Source organism: Colossoma macropomum, unplaced genomic scaffold (genome assembly GCF_904425465.1).
Source record: "Colossoma macropomum unplaced genomic scaffold, Colossoma_macropomum, whole genome shotgun sequence".
In the NCBI taxonomy this organism is placed as follows: domain Eukaryota; kingdom Metazoa; phylum Chordata; class Actinopteri; order Characiformes; family Serrasalmidae; genus Colossoma; species Colossoma macropomum.
Window position 1 is genome coordinate 1,640,430 of NW_023494805.1, and position 17,065 is coordinate 1,657,494.

Below are 17,065 nucleotides of genomic sequence, written 5' to 3' on the forward strand. Positions count from 1 at the left end.
GGCCCTTTAGGCTCTTTAGGCCCCATAGCCCTTATAGCCCCTTTAGGCCCTTGTAGCCCCTTTAGGCCCCATAGCCCTTATAGTGCCTTTAGCCCTTATAGCCCCTTTAGGCCCTTTAGGCTCTTTAGGCCCCATAGCCCTTATAGCGCCTTTAGGCCCTTGTAGCCCCTTTAGGCCCTTGTAGCCCCTTTAGGCCCTATAGCCCCTTTAGCTCCTGTAGCTTCTTTAGCCCTTGTAACACATTTAGGCCCTATGGCTCCTGTAGCCCCTATAGCCCTTGTAGCCCCTTTAGCCCCTGTAGCCCCTTTAGGTCCAATGGCCCTATAGACCCTATAGCCCCTTTAGGCCCTATGGCCTTCGTAGTCCCTTTAGGCCCTGTAGCCCCTTTAGGCCCTGTAGCCCCTTTGGCCCTTGTAGCCCCTTTAGGCCCTATGGCCCTTGTAGTCCCTTTAGGCCCTGTAGCCCCTTTGGCCCTTGTAGCCCCTTTAGCCCCTGTAGCCCCTTTAGCCCCTGTGGCCCTATAGCCCCTTTAGCCCCTGTAGTCCCTATGGCCTTTGTAGCCCCTTTAGGCCCTTTAGCTCCTCCCCCTGCTCAGTGTGAATGTGCAGTAAACAGAGAGACATTTACGAGTTCACACAAAGCACCACGACATTCTTCCACAGGGTCCTCGTGCCCACCACCTTCACGATGCAGGTCTTCTTGGGCTTCTTGGGCAGCGCTTTGTGCAGCTCTGCAATCAGACAGAAGCTCAGTGTCAGAGAGGCTTAAGATGACTAGCAACCAACTGCAGAACTGCGGGTGAATGCAGTGGATGAACAGGTAATGGATTGTTTTAGCCTGAATGATCTCATAGCTGTGGATGAATAGGTAATGGATTGTTTTAGCCTGAGTGATCTGGTAGCTGTGGATGAATAGGTAATGGATTGTGCTAGTCTGAGTGATCTGGTAGCTGTAGATAAATAGGTAATGGATTGTGTTATTCTGAGTGATCTGGTAGCTGTAGATGAATAGGTAATGGATTGTTTTAGCCTGAGTGATCTGGTAGCTGTAGATGAATAGGTAATGGATTGTTCTAGTCTGAGTGATCTGGTACCTGTAGATGAATAGGTAATGGATGGTGCTAGTCTGAGTGATCTGGTACCTGTAGAGGAATAGGTAATGGATTGTGTTAGTCTGAGTGATCAGGTAGCTGTAGAGGAATAGGTAATGGATTGTGTTATTCTGAGTGATCTCATAGCTGTAGATGAATAGGTAATGGATTGTGTTAGTCTGAGTGATCTCATAGCTGTAGATGAATAGGTAATGGATTGTTTTAGCCTGAGTGATCTCATAGCTGTAGATGAATAGGTAATGGATTGTGTTAGTCTGAGTGATCTCATAGCTGTAGATGAATAGGTAATGGATTGTTTTAGCCTGAGTGATCTGGTAGCTGTAGATGAATAGGTAATGGATTGTGTTAGCCTGAGTGATCTCATAGCTGTAGATGAACAGGTAATGGATTGTGTTAGTCTGAGTGATCTCATAGCTGTAGATGAATAGGTAATGGATTGTTTTAGCCTGAGTGATCTGGGTGCTGTAGATAAATAGGTAATGGATTGTGTTATTCTGAGTGATCTGGTAGCTGTAGAGGAATAGGTAATGGATTGTTTTAGCCTGAGTGATCTCATAGCTGTAGATGAATAGGTAATGGATTGTGTTAGTCTGAGTGATCTCGTAGCTGTAGATGAATAGGTAATGGATTGTGTTAGTCTGAGTGATCTCGTAGCTGTGGATGAATAGGTAATGGATTGTGTTAGTCTGAGTGATCAGGTAGCTGTAGAGGAATAGGTAATGGATTGTGTTAGTCTGAGTGATCTCATAGCTGTAGATGAATAGGTAATGGATTGTGTTAGTCTGAGTGATCTCATAGCTGTAGATGAATAGGTAATGGATTGTTTTAGCCTGAGTGATCTCATAGCTGTAGATGAATAGGTAATGGATTGTGTTAGTCTGAGTGATCTCATAGCTGTAGATGAATAGGTAATGGATTGTTTTAGCCTGAGTGATCTGGTAGCTGTAGATGAATAGGTAATGGATTGTGTTAGCCTGAGTGATCTGGTAGCTGTAGATAAATAGGTAATGGATTGTGTTATTCTGAGTGATCTCATAGCTGTAGAGGAATAGGTAATGGATTGTTTTAGCCTGAGTGATCTCATAGCTGTAGATGAATAGGTAATGGATTGTGTTAGTCTGAGTGATCTCGTAGCTGTAGATGAATAGGTAATGGATTGTGTTAGTCTGAGTGATCTCGTAGCTGTGGATGAATAGGTAATGGATTGTGTTAGTCTGAGTGATCAGGTAGCTGTAGAGGAATAGGTAATGGATTGTGTTATTCTGAGTGATCTCATAGCTGTAGATGAATAGGTAATGGATTGTGTTAGTCTGAGTGATCTCATAGCTGTAGATGAATAGGTAATGGATTGTTTTAGCCTGAGTGATCTCATAGCTGTAGATGAATAGGTAATGGATTGTGTTAGTCTGAGTGATCTCATAGCTGTAGATGAATAGGTAATGGATTGTTTTAGCCTGAGTGATCTGGTAGCTGTAGATGAATAGGTAATGGATTGTGTTAGCCTGAGTGATCTCATAGCTGTAGATGAATAGGTAATGGATTGTGTTAGTCTGAGTGATCTCATAGCTGTAGATGAATAGGTAATGGATTGTTTTAGCCTGAGTGATCTGGTAGCTGTAGATGAATAGGTAATGGATTGTTTTAGCCTGAGTGATCTGGTACCTGTAGAGGAATAGGTAATGGATTGTGTTATTCTGAGTGATCTGGTAGCTGTAGAGGAATAGGTAATGGATTGTTTTAGCCTGAGTGATCTCATAGCTGTAGATGAATAGGTAAGGATTGTGTTAGTCTGAGTGATCTCGTAGCTGTAGATGAATAGGTAATGGATTGTGTTAGTCTGAGTGATCTCGTAGCTGTGGATGAATAGGTAATGGATTGTGTTAGTCTGAGTGATCTGGTAGCTGTGGATGAATAGGTAATGGATTGTGTTAGTCTGAGTGATCAGGTAGCTGTAGATGAATAGGTAATGGATTGTTTTAGCCTGAGTGATCTCATAGCTGTGGATGAATAGGTAATGGATTTTGTTAGTCTGAGTGATCTCATAGCTGTAGATGAATAGGTAATGGATTGTTTTAGCCTGAGTGATCTCATAGCTGTAGATGAATAGGTAATGGATTGTGTTATTCTGAGTGATCTGGTAGCTGTAGATGAATAGGTAATGAATTGTTTTAGCCTGAGTGATCTCATAGCTGTAGAGGAATAGGTAATGGATTGTGTTATTCTGAGTGATCTGGTAGCTGTAGATGAATAGGTAATGAATTGTTTTAGTCTGAGTGATCTCATAGCTGTGGATGAATAGGTAATGGATTGTTTTAGCCTGAGTGATCTGGTTGCTGTAGATGAATAGGTAATGGATTGTTTTAGCCTGAGTGATCTGGTAGTTGTGGATGAATAGGTAATGGATTGTGTTATTCTGAGTGATCTGGTAGCTGTAGAGGAATAGGTAATGGATTGTGTTAGTCTGAGTGATCTGGTAGCTGTGGATGAATAGGTAATGGATTGTTTTAGTCTGAGTGATCTGGTAGCTGTGGATGAATAGGTAATGGATTGTGTTAGTCTGAGTGATCTGGTACCTGTAGATGAATAGGTAATGGATTGTTCTAGTCTGAGTGATCTGGTACCTGTAGATGAATAAGTAATGGATTGTTTTAGTCTGAGTGATCTGGTAGCTGTGGATGAATAGGTAATGGATTGTGTTAGTCTGAGTGATCTGGTACCTGTAGATGAATAGGTAATGGATTGTTCTAGTCTGAGTGATCTGGTACCTGTAGATGAATAAGTAATGGATTGTTTTAGTCTGAGTGATCTGGTAGCTGTGGATGAATAGGTAATGGATTGTGTTAGTCTGAGTGATCTGGTACCTGTAGATGAATAGGTAATGGATTGTGTTAGTCTGAGTGATCTGGTACCTGTAGATGAATAGGTAATGGATTGTGTTATTCTGAGTGATCTGGTAGCTGTAGAGGAATAGGTAATGGATTGTTCTAGCCTGAGTGATCTGGTACCTGTAGATGAATAGGTAATGGATTGTTTTAGCCTGAGTGATCTGGTAGCTGTAGATGAATAGGTAATGGATTGTTTTAGCCTGAGTGATCTGGTAGCTGTAGATGAATAGGTAATGGATTGTTTTAGCCTGAGTGATCTGGTAGCTATAGAGGAATAGGTAATGGATTGTTTTAGCCTGAGTGATCTGGTAGCTGTAGATGAATAGGTAATGGATTGTTCTAGTCTGAGTGATCTGGTACCTGTAGATGAATAGGTAATGGATCGTGTTAGTCTGAGTGATCTGGGAGCTGTAGAGGAATAGGTAATGGATTGTTCTAGTCTGAGTGATCTGGTACCTGTAGATGAATAGGTAATGGATTGTGTTAGTCTGAGTGATCTGGTACCTGTAGAGGAATAGGTAATGGATTGTGTTAGTCTGAGTGATCTGGTACCTGTAGAGGAATAGGTAATGGATTGTGTTAGTCTGAGTGATCTGGGAGCTGTAGAGGAATAGGTAATGGATTGTGTTAGTCTGAGTGATCTGGGAGCTGTAGAGGAATAGGTAATGGATTGTGTTAGTCTGAGTCAGCTCTCAGTTCTAAATTTAAACTCTGCTAAGGTGATGTTCCAGCCTGATCGACTGGCCGATCAAACAGTGCTTTAGCAGACTGACTAATCAATGCTAATGCTCTGCAGGTTATTTCTGCATATCTGACCTCCACAGAACCGTTCTGGTTCTGTTCAGTTCTCATACGTAAATCTGATCTTATATTACAGTATTTTGATCCTGAAATATCTGCGTGTCTCAGACTCTCCAGAGAATCAGCCTTAGCAGTATGAGCAGCGTGAGCAGGTGAGCGTGTCCAGGTGAGTCTGCTGAGCCGCGTACCTGTCAGCAGTTCGTCCGAGTCCAGTTGGGCTCGGTTCGTCTTAGCGATGTGCTCCACGATCCGCTTCGCTCTACAGTACTGCTGAGTCGCCAACAACCAGCGCAGGGACTCTGGGAAAAGCCTGAGAGCAGGAGACACACCGATCAACTACCAACCAGCAAACTACGCTAAACTAGGAAAGCAACGCTAAACTACCTTAACAAATTAGAAAACTACAGTAAACTGTCCAGTTAAATTTCATTAGAACCAGAATTCAATTCCTTTAAAACTTCTTGATTTGATTCAGATTTAGATCAGTTTTGATCCAGATTTAGATCAGATTTGATTTAGATTTACATCTGATCTGGTTCAGATTTAGATGAGACTTGATTCAGATTTAGATCAGTTTTGATCCAGATTAAGATCAGATTTGTTTCAGATGTAGATCAGATTTGATTCAGATTTACATTTAATCTGGTTCAGATTTAGATCAGACTTGATTCAGATTTACATCTGATCTGGTTCAGATTTAGATCAGTTTTGGTTCAGATTTAGATCAGTTTTGGTTCAGATTTAGATCAGATTTGATTCAGATTTACATTTGATCTGGTTCAGGTTTAGATCAGATTTGATTCAGATTTAGATCAGACTTGATTCAGATTTAGATCAGACTTGATTCAGATTTGGATCTGATCTGATTGGGATTTTGTTTAGATTTGATTCAGATTTAGATCTGATTCAGTTTTGATTCAGATTTGGTTCAGATTCATATTCAGAGCAGTAGGAGGGAGATGATCTCACCATATGTAGGTTAGCATTAGCAGCAGTGGGCAGATGATCACGGCCTGCAGGACCTGCCAGTCTCGACACAGCGCGGCCAGCCCGGGCATCAGCAGCTGACCAGCCAGCATCAGGAAGTTTGCCACCATCGTCATGGAGAACCGCCAGCCAGGTAAACACAGCTCAATCCCTGATAAACAAACAAAAACGAGTAAACAAAAACGAGTAAACAAACACGCAACAGCAGGCGCTCACTGATCTGAGACTAGCATTCATGCTAACACGAGGGAACCACACCACCATTACGATCGCTATGAGTGATCAGAACAGCTGTTCATCAATAATCAGTGATCAGCATTAAAACGTGATCATGCTAACATACATGACAACAGCCTTGGCGTCCCCTACCTGGCTAGCTAACTCCTTTAGCATGGCTCGTTTAGCATGGCTCGTTTAGCATGACTCACTATAAAGTGAAGCCTTTTAAAAGGGGTCAGTTCACTGGTGATGTACTTAGTAATTCCTCCTGCTCTAGTGTTGGTGGTTCTGTTAGAGAACCTCAGAGTGGAACCTGCGGATCTCAGGCTGAACATCTCAATCAGGAGTTCAGCTCAGAGAGGATCACCTACAGGGCTGGACAGAGACGAGCCAGGAGAGAGGACGGACACGCTGCAGCGCTGAGGACAGCGTCAGCGTTACTGTGTTAGAGTTCAGATCAGACTGAAAAATATCATAAGATACTTGAAGACATTTCATTTCACGATGTTTGAGAGGTAAAATGAGGTAAAATGTGTGAAAAGTGTTGCATTTAAAAACTGAAAACACTGATTTCACAGTAAATCAGGTTAAACAGCAGCGGTTATTCAATGAAACAGGCAGAACCTCCCCTTTAAAGACCTTCTGATGATGCATGCTGAAGGTGGGAGGAGCTGCTGAGGAACGACAGCAGGTCTCAGTGGGATTTTAAGGCTGAACGTAGGTCAGCGGTTAGCTAGCGTTACTGTATAGCTGCAGGGACTGACTTCAGATCATTGTTACAGTGGAGAGAACCAATCAAACCACAGAACCCACTGACCAACAGGACCAGCTGACAGCTAACGTTAGCGAGCTAGCCGGGCTGTGCAGATCTCGGCCCTCGGTCCGGCTCTGAGGCCTCTCTGAGGGTTTAAACTCCACTCTACAGTTCACACTGCAGAAAAGGTGTCTGTTCAGCTGAACTGACCCCAAATCTAGTGGAGGTGTCTGATGTTCCTCAGGCTGAGCTTGAAGAACATTATTATATTACTATAATCTAAGAACAGCTTTTAAGATTTTAAGGGTTAAATAACCTTATAATAAACTAAGAATAATCTCAAAATTAGTAATATTAGTAATATTAGAATAATATTTTAATAAGATAATGAGAAGATTAAGATAATAAGATAGGATTAATAAGATAATGAGAAGATTAATAAGATAATGAGAAGATTAATAAGATAATGAGCAGATTAATAAGATAATGAGAAGATAATGAGCAGATTAATAAGATAATGAGCAGATTAATAAGATAATGAGCAGATTAATAAAATAATGAGCAGATTAATACGATAATGAGCAGATTAATAAGATAATGAGAAGATAATGAGCAGATTAATACGATAATGAGCAGATTTAGTTTTCCGTGTGTCCAGTGTTGAATAAAGAGAAGCTCTGCTGTGTTCGGTAACCGAGGTTAGGGTTATGCTAACGCTAGCTTGGCTATGTTTATTAGCCTGTAGCTCGGTGGGTAACAGTCAGGACTGGGAGACACCACAGGGGCTCCTAACGGCTGTATGATGTAATTGCGTAAGGCATGCTGGGTAATGTAGTGAGTGATGAGTGAAAGCATGAAAGCGATGTGAAACAGTGAACTGGGTCTGATCAATGAGGCTGAGGGAGGAAACAGAGCCGAGGACGAGGTCTGAGTTCAGGCCGAAGATGATGAGATCTGATGACCTCAGCTGGACGTAGTGCTACTTTTTTAAACGTCATTTATTTTAATCATGATATCGGCATCAAACGACGACTCGCTCAAACACTCCGACGGTGCAGAGAGACTCTTCCTCAGTTCAACCTTTATTAGACAGTGGAGCTCAGAGCTCACTTTAATAAACATCTGAAAACGCAGCTCTTTAACTCAGAGCTTCAGTAAAACTCTACGACTCTTTAACTCAGAGCTTCAGTAAAACTCTACGGCTCTTTAACTCGGAGCTTCAGTAAAACTCTACGACTCTTTAACTCGGAGCTTCATTAAACTCTACGACTCTTTAACTCGGAGCTTCAGTAAAACTCTACGACTCTTTAACTCAGAGCTTCAGTAAAACTCTACGACTCTTTAACTCAGAGCTTCAGTAAAACTCTACGGCTCTTTAACTCAGAGCTTCAGTAAAACTCTACGGCTCTTTAACTCAGAGCTTCAGTAAAACTCTACGGCTCTTTAACTCGGAGCTTCATTAAACTCTACGACTCTTTAACTCGGAGCTTCAGTAAAACTCTACGGCTCTTTAACTCGGAGCTTCATTAAACTCTACGGCTCTTTAACTCGGAGCTTCATTAAACTCTACGACTCTTTAACTCGGAGCTTCAGTAAAACTCTACGACTCTTTAACTCAGAGCTTCATTAAACTCTACGGCTCTTTAACTCGGAGCTTCATTAAACTCTACGACTCTTTAACTCAGAGCTTCAGTAAAACTCTACGACTCTTTGATCTTTATCTCTTTAATCTGATCTTATATGATTTTAAGTTAATGCTCATAATTTTTTTCTCTCACTGTTTAACTTTATCTCCTGTCTGTAAAGCAGTTTCAGCTTCTACCAGCATGAAAAGTGCTCTATAAATAAAGATGATGACTATTATTATTAATATTATTATTAATATTATTATTATTATTATTTATCACTTTTCTTCTGTGTACAGCTGTTCTGGATCATTATTGTGTATTTCTGATCAGACTGAATGTAGAGTTGATTATATTATTATTCTCTGTATTATGATGTTGTATTTCAGTAAGTTGGTGGTGGTCAGTGTTGAGCTGCCACTGAGCTGAGTGGTCAGTCAGTGTGGTCAGTGCTGGTGTTCTGTTCGAACAGCTGCAGTGTGATCAGTAGAACACAGCGTTCTCTCAGCGTTCTCTGGCAGTGTTCCCTCAGCTCATCACCAGGGGGAGCACTGGCCGCGTATCTGTGTATGAGTGTGAGCGTCCACTCTCAGACTTTGACCTTCAGAGTCACATGAGCAGCTCGTGGCTTCGTGCCAAAGTCTCACATATTCAGATCCACTCCACACTGGGTCTGTATGTCACTCGCCCCCCTCCTCTCTCTCTCTCTCACTCACTCAGCGTTTTACTGACCTTAAAGGGAAAGTCCACCAACTGTGAGGCAAAATAGTCCCAAAGAAAACTTATTATTTCAGATTTTCCACTATTTTCCATCATCAACATTCCATATAAACTCAGAAGACTCATGTAGGTTCACTGGTGGTTCTGGATAGTAAATAAAATGTCTATATTTGAATCACTCTGTTTACATCTCACACACTGAATTATGGGGAATTTTGGAAAATGGGTGGAGTTCCCCTTTAAATCTGTTCGTATACTGTCAGTAAAGCGTCTGCATGTTCAGACTGGTCGAACACTCAGGAGATCTAATGAAACACCCACACTCATCTACTCTCTCTCTCTCTCTCTCTCTCTCTCTCTGTCTCTCTCCCTCCTTCTCTGTCTCTCTCTCTCTCTCTCTGTCTCTCTCCCTCCTTCTCTGTCTCTCTCTCTCTCTCTCTCTCTCTGTCTCTCATCCTCCTTCTCTGTCTCACTCTCTCTCTGTCTCACTCTCTCTCTCTGTCTCTCTCTCTGTCTCTCTGTCTCTCTCTCTCTCTCTCTGTCTCTCTCTGTCTCTCTCTCTCTGTCTCTCTGTCTCTCTCTCTCTCTCTCTGTCTCTCTCTGTCTCTCTCTTCTCTCTCTCTGTCTCTCTCTCTACCGGCGTTTTGCTGGGAGCATGGCGTCCCAAAGCCCCAGGCTGTATGAAAGCCTGTCTCGCCGGCATGGTGTAAAGGTAGAGTGCCGCGCGAGTGTGGAGGAGTGCTGTTTGGCGGCGGGGAGCGTCGTCGGGTACAATAATACTGTGTCTGCTTCGCGCATGAACAGCGCTGTGGTGATGTTCCTGTCCACTGTGGACAAAGCCAACGAGCTGGTGCAGAGTGGACTCGTGATTAGTGATCAGTTCGTGTCTGTTCTGCCCCTCAGTACTCCGTCCAAAAAGATCATTTTGTCCAACGTCCCCCCGTTTATCTCTGACGAGCTGATCGCTCAGGAGCTGTCCCGGTTTGGAAAACTTGTCTCCCCCATTAAAAAGATCCCCCTCGACTGTAAATCGCCCCTGGTGAAGCACCTGGTGTCATTCAGGAGGTTGGTGTTCATGGTGCTGAGAGACGGTGAGGACGAGCTGGACCTGGTGCTGAAGTTCAGAGTGGAGGGGTTCGAGTACACGGTGTTTGTGTCGTCTGACACCAACATGAAGTGCTTCAGGTGCGGCCTGACCGGACATCTCGTCCGAGCCTGCCCTGAAAAACTCGGCGCTAACGCTAATGATGCCGGGAGCGCGGAGCGGCGTGGAGGTGGCCGTCCCCCCTGCGGCTGCGCGGGACCCGGCGGCTGCGGCCGTGCCAGCCTCGGAAATGTCTGCTGGGGCTGCGCCGGCCACGGACGAGCCTTTCCCCGCGGTGCTAACGCTAATGTCAGAGTGGCGAGTCTGAACATTAATGGGGCGAGAGACTGTGGTAAAAGAGCAAAGCTATATGAGTTGGTGAAGCAGAAGAGACTTGATGTTATATTTGTACAGGAAACACATAGTGACGTCAGTAACACTGCAGACTGGGCTAAAGAGTGGGAGGGGCTTGCCTTTTTAAGTCATAACTCTTCTTCCAGTGGTGGGGTGGCTGTTCTTTTATCACAGAGTTTTACTCCTTATTCTTATTCAGTGGATGAAGTTTTAAATGGCACACTTTTAAAAGTGACAGCGTGTTTTGAAAACACTGTTTTTGTTTTTATTTGTGTTTACGCCCCAACTGGGGGGATGGACAGGATGTCCTTTTTGGATACTCTGGACACCGTAATTGCAGGTTGTGGTTCTGATGAGTTTTTTCTAAAATACAAATTAAAGTATTCTGTCAGCAGTACACTCTCAATGTCACAAGGGACATAGCCAGATCTCTCAAAGCTCTGGAGACTGAAATAGTGGCGCTCCAGGGTTTAGCAGAGGCCACAGGAAATCGGGAGCATATTGAAGCTCTGAAAACTAAAAAGACTGCATTGGCTGACCTTTTAGGCATAACAGCACAGGGGGCGCTGGTCCGCTCACGTTTCCAGCGCGTGTCGGAAATGGATGCTCCTTCAAAGTTCTTCTTCGGTCTCGAGCGCAGAAATGGACAGAAAAGGTTTATGCATGCTGTGCGTACAGAATCAGGGGATCTCTTATCTGAGCCTTCTGAAATTCGCCAGCAGACTGAAAGCTGTACGAGAGCGAGTGGGCAGAGGCACGAGAGGTGGAGGAGGGATTCTTCCGTGACCTCAGCCAGCTCACGCGAGAGTCTGCTGCAGTGCTGGATGCAGATATCTCTCTGGGGGAGCTGTATGAGGCTCTCCAGGGCATGGAGAATGGTCGGGCGCCAGGTATTGACGGTCTCCCTGTTGAATTTTATAAAGCGTTTTGGTCAGTGTTGGGGCAGGATGTGCTGGATGTCCTCCAGAACAGCATAAGGGAAGGGAAGCTTCCGCTGAGCTGTCGGAGGGCCGTTCTAACCCTGCTACCCAAGAAGGGAGACCTAGCTGAACTGAAGAACTGGCGCCCCGTCTCTCTGTTGTGCACTGACTGTAAGCTGCTCTCAAAAACGTTAGCCTCGAGATTGGGGAAGGTGATGGAGCAGGTGGTTCACCTTGACCAGACGTACTGTGTGCCTGGAAGGTCAATTTTTGACAATGTATATCTAATTCGTGATGTTTTGGAAGTCTCCAGACTATTGGGCTTAAAGACTGGTCTTATTTTTTTGGATCAGGAAAAGGCATTTGACCGGGTTGAACATGGCTATCTGTGGAAAGTTCTGGAGAACTTTGGTTTCAACCCAGGTTTTATAGCCATGATCAAGGTTTTGTACAGTGACATTGAGAGTGTACTCAAAGTTAATGGTGGTTTACGTGCTCCTTTTAAAGTGCACAGAGGTATTAGGCATGGCTGTGCTCTGTCTGGCATGTTGTACTCTTTAGCTATTGAACCTCTGTTGTGCAAACTGAGAGACTGCATCTCCGGTTTGTTTATACCTGGCTGTTCTACTCCACTGTGTGTCTCAGCGTATGCAGACGACCTTGTTGTGATAGCAAGTACCCAGACTGATGTGGATGTTTTAGCTGGAATTTTAAATGATTTTAGGGTTTTATCGTCTGCAAAAGTAAACTGGACCAGAAGTGAAGCAGTTTTAGTTGGTGACTGGGATGGTGGGGAACCCGCGCTTCCAGATGGGTTGATGTGGAGAAGGGGTGGTTTTAAATATCTGGGGGTGTATCTGGGGGACAGTATCTGTAGTGCACAGAACTGGGATGGCATGGTTGAAAAGATTAAAGGACGCCTCAGTAAGTGGAAATGGTTAGTCCCCCAGATGTCCTATCGGGGAAGGGTGCTTGTTATCAACAACCTCGCTGCATCATCGCTCTGGCATAAACTGGCCTGCGTGGACCCCCCACCGAATCTGCTGGTGAACCTGCAAGCCGTGCTAGTGGACTTCTTCTGGGATCGACTGCACTGGATTCCGCAGGGAGTTCTACATCTGCCAAAAGAGGAAGTGGGGCAAAGACTCGTCCACTTGGCTAGCAGGGCCCTTGCCTTCAGATTCCAGTTCATCCAGAGACTTCTTGCTGGTCCCAGTGAGCTGGTTTGGAGGGCGGTATCTTGCACGATATTACGCACAGTAGGTGGTCTGGGTTTGGACAGAGCATTGTTTTTAATGAGCACAAAAACAGTGGACATTGCTGGGTTGCCTGTTTTTTATCGAGGACTTTTTAAAATCTGGGACTTTTTTAATGTGAATAAACAGGCTGGCTCCACTTTGCACTGGCTGTTGGAGGAGCCTCTTTTCAACAGCACACGACTGGACTTGGCGGGCACGATCACCCCTGCACTGACTAGAGTCTTGATGTCATCAGGAGTCACAACCCTACGCCGGCTGGTGGACGTCGCCGGACCAGATCTCACTCGGGTGGAGGACGTGGCTGCGAGGCTGGGGATGCGATCCCTGCGAGTTGTGGCTCAGCTGCTCAAGGGATTGAGGACAGCTCTCTCTCCTGAGGAACGCAAGCAGGTGAGGGCCTACAGTGCAGGGGTGGTCAGTCCCACGGAGCATGACCCATTCCCGGACATCACTTATCACGCCGGACCTACAGGACTGTGAAGGCCCCCTTCTGGAGTGTGAGGGGGAGTCTAGAATGAACCTGGGGACAGAGTCTGGTAAGCTGCTGTACAGAGCCTGTGTGAAGGTACTGAATAAGAAAAGACTGCACAGTAGAACCGACACACCATGGCGTGATGTTTTTAATCTGAGCGATGATGTGAAGCCGGAGTGGAGAGCACTGTATAAACCACCATTGACTAAAAAAGTAGCTGACCTGCAGTGGAGGATTTTACATGGTATTGTCTCAGTCAACGCTTTTATTTCTGTTTTAAATCCTGAGATTTTACCACAGTGTCCTTTTTGTCCCCAGAGAGAAACTGTGTTTCATGCTTTTATGGACTGTTTTAGGCTTTGCTCTTTGTTTGAAGTTTTAAAGACTGTTTTTAGGTCTCTTAATGTGACTTTTACACTCCAGACTTTTATCCTTGGTTTTAAGTACGTCAGAGGAGAGAAATCCAAATGCCAACTGATCAACTTCATTCTTGGGACGGCGAAAATGGCGATATATATCAGTCGTAAGAACAAGGTGGCGCATGGTACTGACTGTGAGGCCACAAGGATTCTCTCTAGGCTGGTCAGATCAAGGATTTTAATTGATTTTAATTATTATAAGAGCATGTGTGATGTGGAGGCCTTTGAGGCGATGAGGTGCTGTGGTGGGGCCGTGTGCTCGGTGCGCGAGGGTGAGCTCTGCTGAGCCGGACTGTGTTTTATTTGTCTTTTTGTTTTTGTCTATTTATACAGTGTTTGTCTTATTTTTATTTAATCATTTAATCTATTTCAATATAGCCTAAGATGACACAATGTGACGGATGACTGTTTTAAAGAAAGAGCTGGTTCAATAAAGAACCGTCAAAAAAAGTCTCTGTCACTCTCTCTCTGTCTCTCTCCCTCCTTCTCTGTCTCTCTCTCTCTCTTTCTCTCTCTATGTCTGTCTGTCTCTCTCTCTGTCTCTCTCCCTCCTCCTCTCTCTCTCTCACTCTCTCTCACTCTCTCTCTCACTCTCTCTCTGTCTCTCTCTCTCTCTCCCTTTCTCTCTCCAGTTTCAGTTATCAGATGTTTACAGTAATTAAAGAGCCCAAATTCTACATTTTATTAGATTTAATTTCATCTGAGCGCCGTTTAAAACGACTGTGTGTTTATTTACCAAAAACAGTCGTAATTAATTTGTGTGATTGTTTTCCAGCCTCTGTTTATCCCTCACAGTTAAACTGTTTCTGTTACTGTGCCTATAAGACTGATATATATATAAATGAGCTCTACTCTAATTGGCTGCCCTGTATTGGGCTTCATTCAGGCTGAATGGGTGGAGCTAAACTGCTGTAGACTGAAAGGTGGAGCTAAACTGCTGTAGCTGAATGGTGGAGCTAAACTGCTGTAGCTGAATGGTGGAGCTAAACTGCTGTAGACTGAAAGGTGGAGCTAAACTGCTGTAGCTGAATGGTGGAGCTAAACTGCTGTAGACTGAAAGGTGGAGCTAAACTGCTGTAGCTGAATGGTGGAGCTAAACTGCTGTAGCTGAATGGTGGAGCTAAACTGCTGTAGACTGAAAGGTGGAGCTAAACTGCTGTAGCTGAATGGTGGAGCTAAACTGCTGTAGACTGAAAGGTGGAGCTAAACTGCTGTAGACTGAATGGTGGAGCTAAACTGCTGTAGACTGAAAGGTGGAGCTAAACTGCTGTAGACTGAATGGTGGAGCTAAACTGCTGTGGGCGGAACTAAACGAAGGATGAAATCATATAGAAACTGAATGGAACTCTGTAACACCTGGAGCACACCTGGCTGTGCTGAGTGGGAGGTCTGCTGGGTGAAAGGTCAGAGTTCAGGGGTTTAAGCAGTGCTGTCCTGCTGCTGCACTCAGCAAAACAGCTGAACTTTAACCTGCTGACTGAGCGTCTTCACTCGCCTCCATCTGTGTGCTGAGATTACATCAGCACTGAGTGGATAAACACGCTGTGCTCCAATAGAAAAGCCCTCTGCACTACACCTACACCCTAAACATGACTCCCTACACCCTAAACACTACACCTACACCCTAAACACTACCCCTACACCCTAAACATGACTCCCTACACCCTAAACACTACACCTACACCCTAAACACTACCCCTACACCCTAAACATGACTCCCTACACCCTAAACACTACCCCTACACCCTAAACATGACTCCCTACACCCTAAACACTACCCCTACACCCTAAACATGACTCCCTACACCCTAAACACTACCCCTACACCCTAAACATGACTCCCTACACCCTAAACACTACACCTACACCCTAAACACTACCCCTACACCCTAAACATGACTCCCTACACCCTAAACACTACCCCTACACCCTAAACATGACTCCCTACACCCTAAACATGACTCCCTACACCCTAAACACTACCCCTACACCCTAAACATGACTCCCTACACCCTAAACACTACACCTACACCCTAAACACTACCCCTACACCCTAAACATGACTCCCTACACCCTAAACACTACACCTACACCCTAAACACGACACCCTACACCTTAAACACTACCCATAAACACTAAAAACTACTGCTACCCACTAAACACAACTTCCTACACGATAAACACTATCCCTACATACTAAACCCTACCCCTACACAGTAAACACTACCCCTACACACTAAACACTACCCCTACACCATAAACACTATCCCTACACACTAAACACTATCCCTAAACACTAAACACAACTCCCTACACCATAAACACTACCCCTAAACACTAAACACAACTCCCTACACCATAAACACTACCCCTACACACTAAACACAACTCCCTACACCATAAACACTACCCCTACACACTAAACACGACTCCCTACACACTAAACACTACCCCTACACACTAAACACAACTCCCTACACCCTAAACACTACCCCTACACACTAAACACAACTCCCTACACACTAAACACTACCCCTACACACTAAACACAACTCCCTACACACTAAACACTACCCCTACACACTAAACACAACTCCCTACACACTAAACACTACCCCTACACACTAAACACAACTCCCTACACACTAAACACTACCCCTACACACTAAACACGACTCCCTACACACTAAACACTACCCCTACACACTAAACACAACTCCCTACACCCTAAACACTACCCCTACACCCTAAACATGACTCCTTACACCCTAAACACTACACTTACACCCTAAACATGACTCCCTACACCCTAAACACTACCCATAAACACTAAAAACTACCCCTACCCACTAAACACAACTTCCTACACACTAAACACTACCCCTACACCATAAACACTACCCCTACACACTAAACACTACCCCTACACCATAAACATTACCCCTACACCATAAACACTACTCCTTATACACTAAACACTACCCCTACACACTAAACACTACCCCTACACACTAAACACTACCCCTACACCATAAACACTACCCCTACACCATAAACATTACCCCTACACCATAAACACTACCCCCTACACCATAAACACTACTCCTTATACACTAAACACTACCCCTACACACTAAACACTACCCCCTCCACACTAAACACTACCCCCTCCACACTAAACACTACCCCTACACCATAAACCCTACTCCCTCCACCCTAACCCCTACTCCCTCCACCCTAAACCCTGCCCCCTACAGTCCTGTAATGGATGAGCTGAATGGTCAGCACTCAGAGAGCCTGAAAGCCCCTCAGCTTCACCCTCATCTTCTCTGTCCTCAGCAGAGCCTCAGCTGGAGGAGAGAATCTGAACACACTGAATCCCTGTTATTGTTCTGACACTGATGTGGTGATAGTGTCTTTGGGGGGGCGGAGGGGGGAAGTAGCTAGAAAACGGG

The 17,065-nt window shown here is 44.5% G+C and overlaps 1 protein-coding gene across 2 annotated transcripts in view; it reads right to left on the reverse strand.

Moving 5' to 3' along the window:
* Positions 1 to 17,065, reverse strand: part of slc22a23 (solute carrier family 22 member 23) — a 65,134-nt gene that overhangs the window by 9,003 nt on the left and 39,066 nt on the right. For both annotated transcript variants that reach the window (XM_036597242.1, XM_036597243.1), the window contains exons 4-6: positions 5,767 to 5,935; positions 4,986 to 5,107; positions 628 to 730 (exon numbers count right to left, since the gene is read on the reverse strand). In XM_036597242.1, coding sequence (XP_036453135.1) covers positions 628 to 730; positions 4,986 to 5,107; positions 5,767 to 5,935 — 394 coding nt within the window. The remainder of the gene's footprint in view (positions 1 to 627; positions 731 to 4,985; positions 5,108 to 5,766; positions 5,936 to 17,065) is intronic.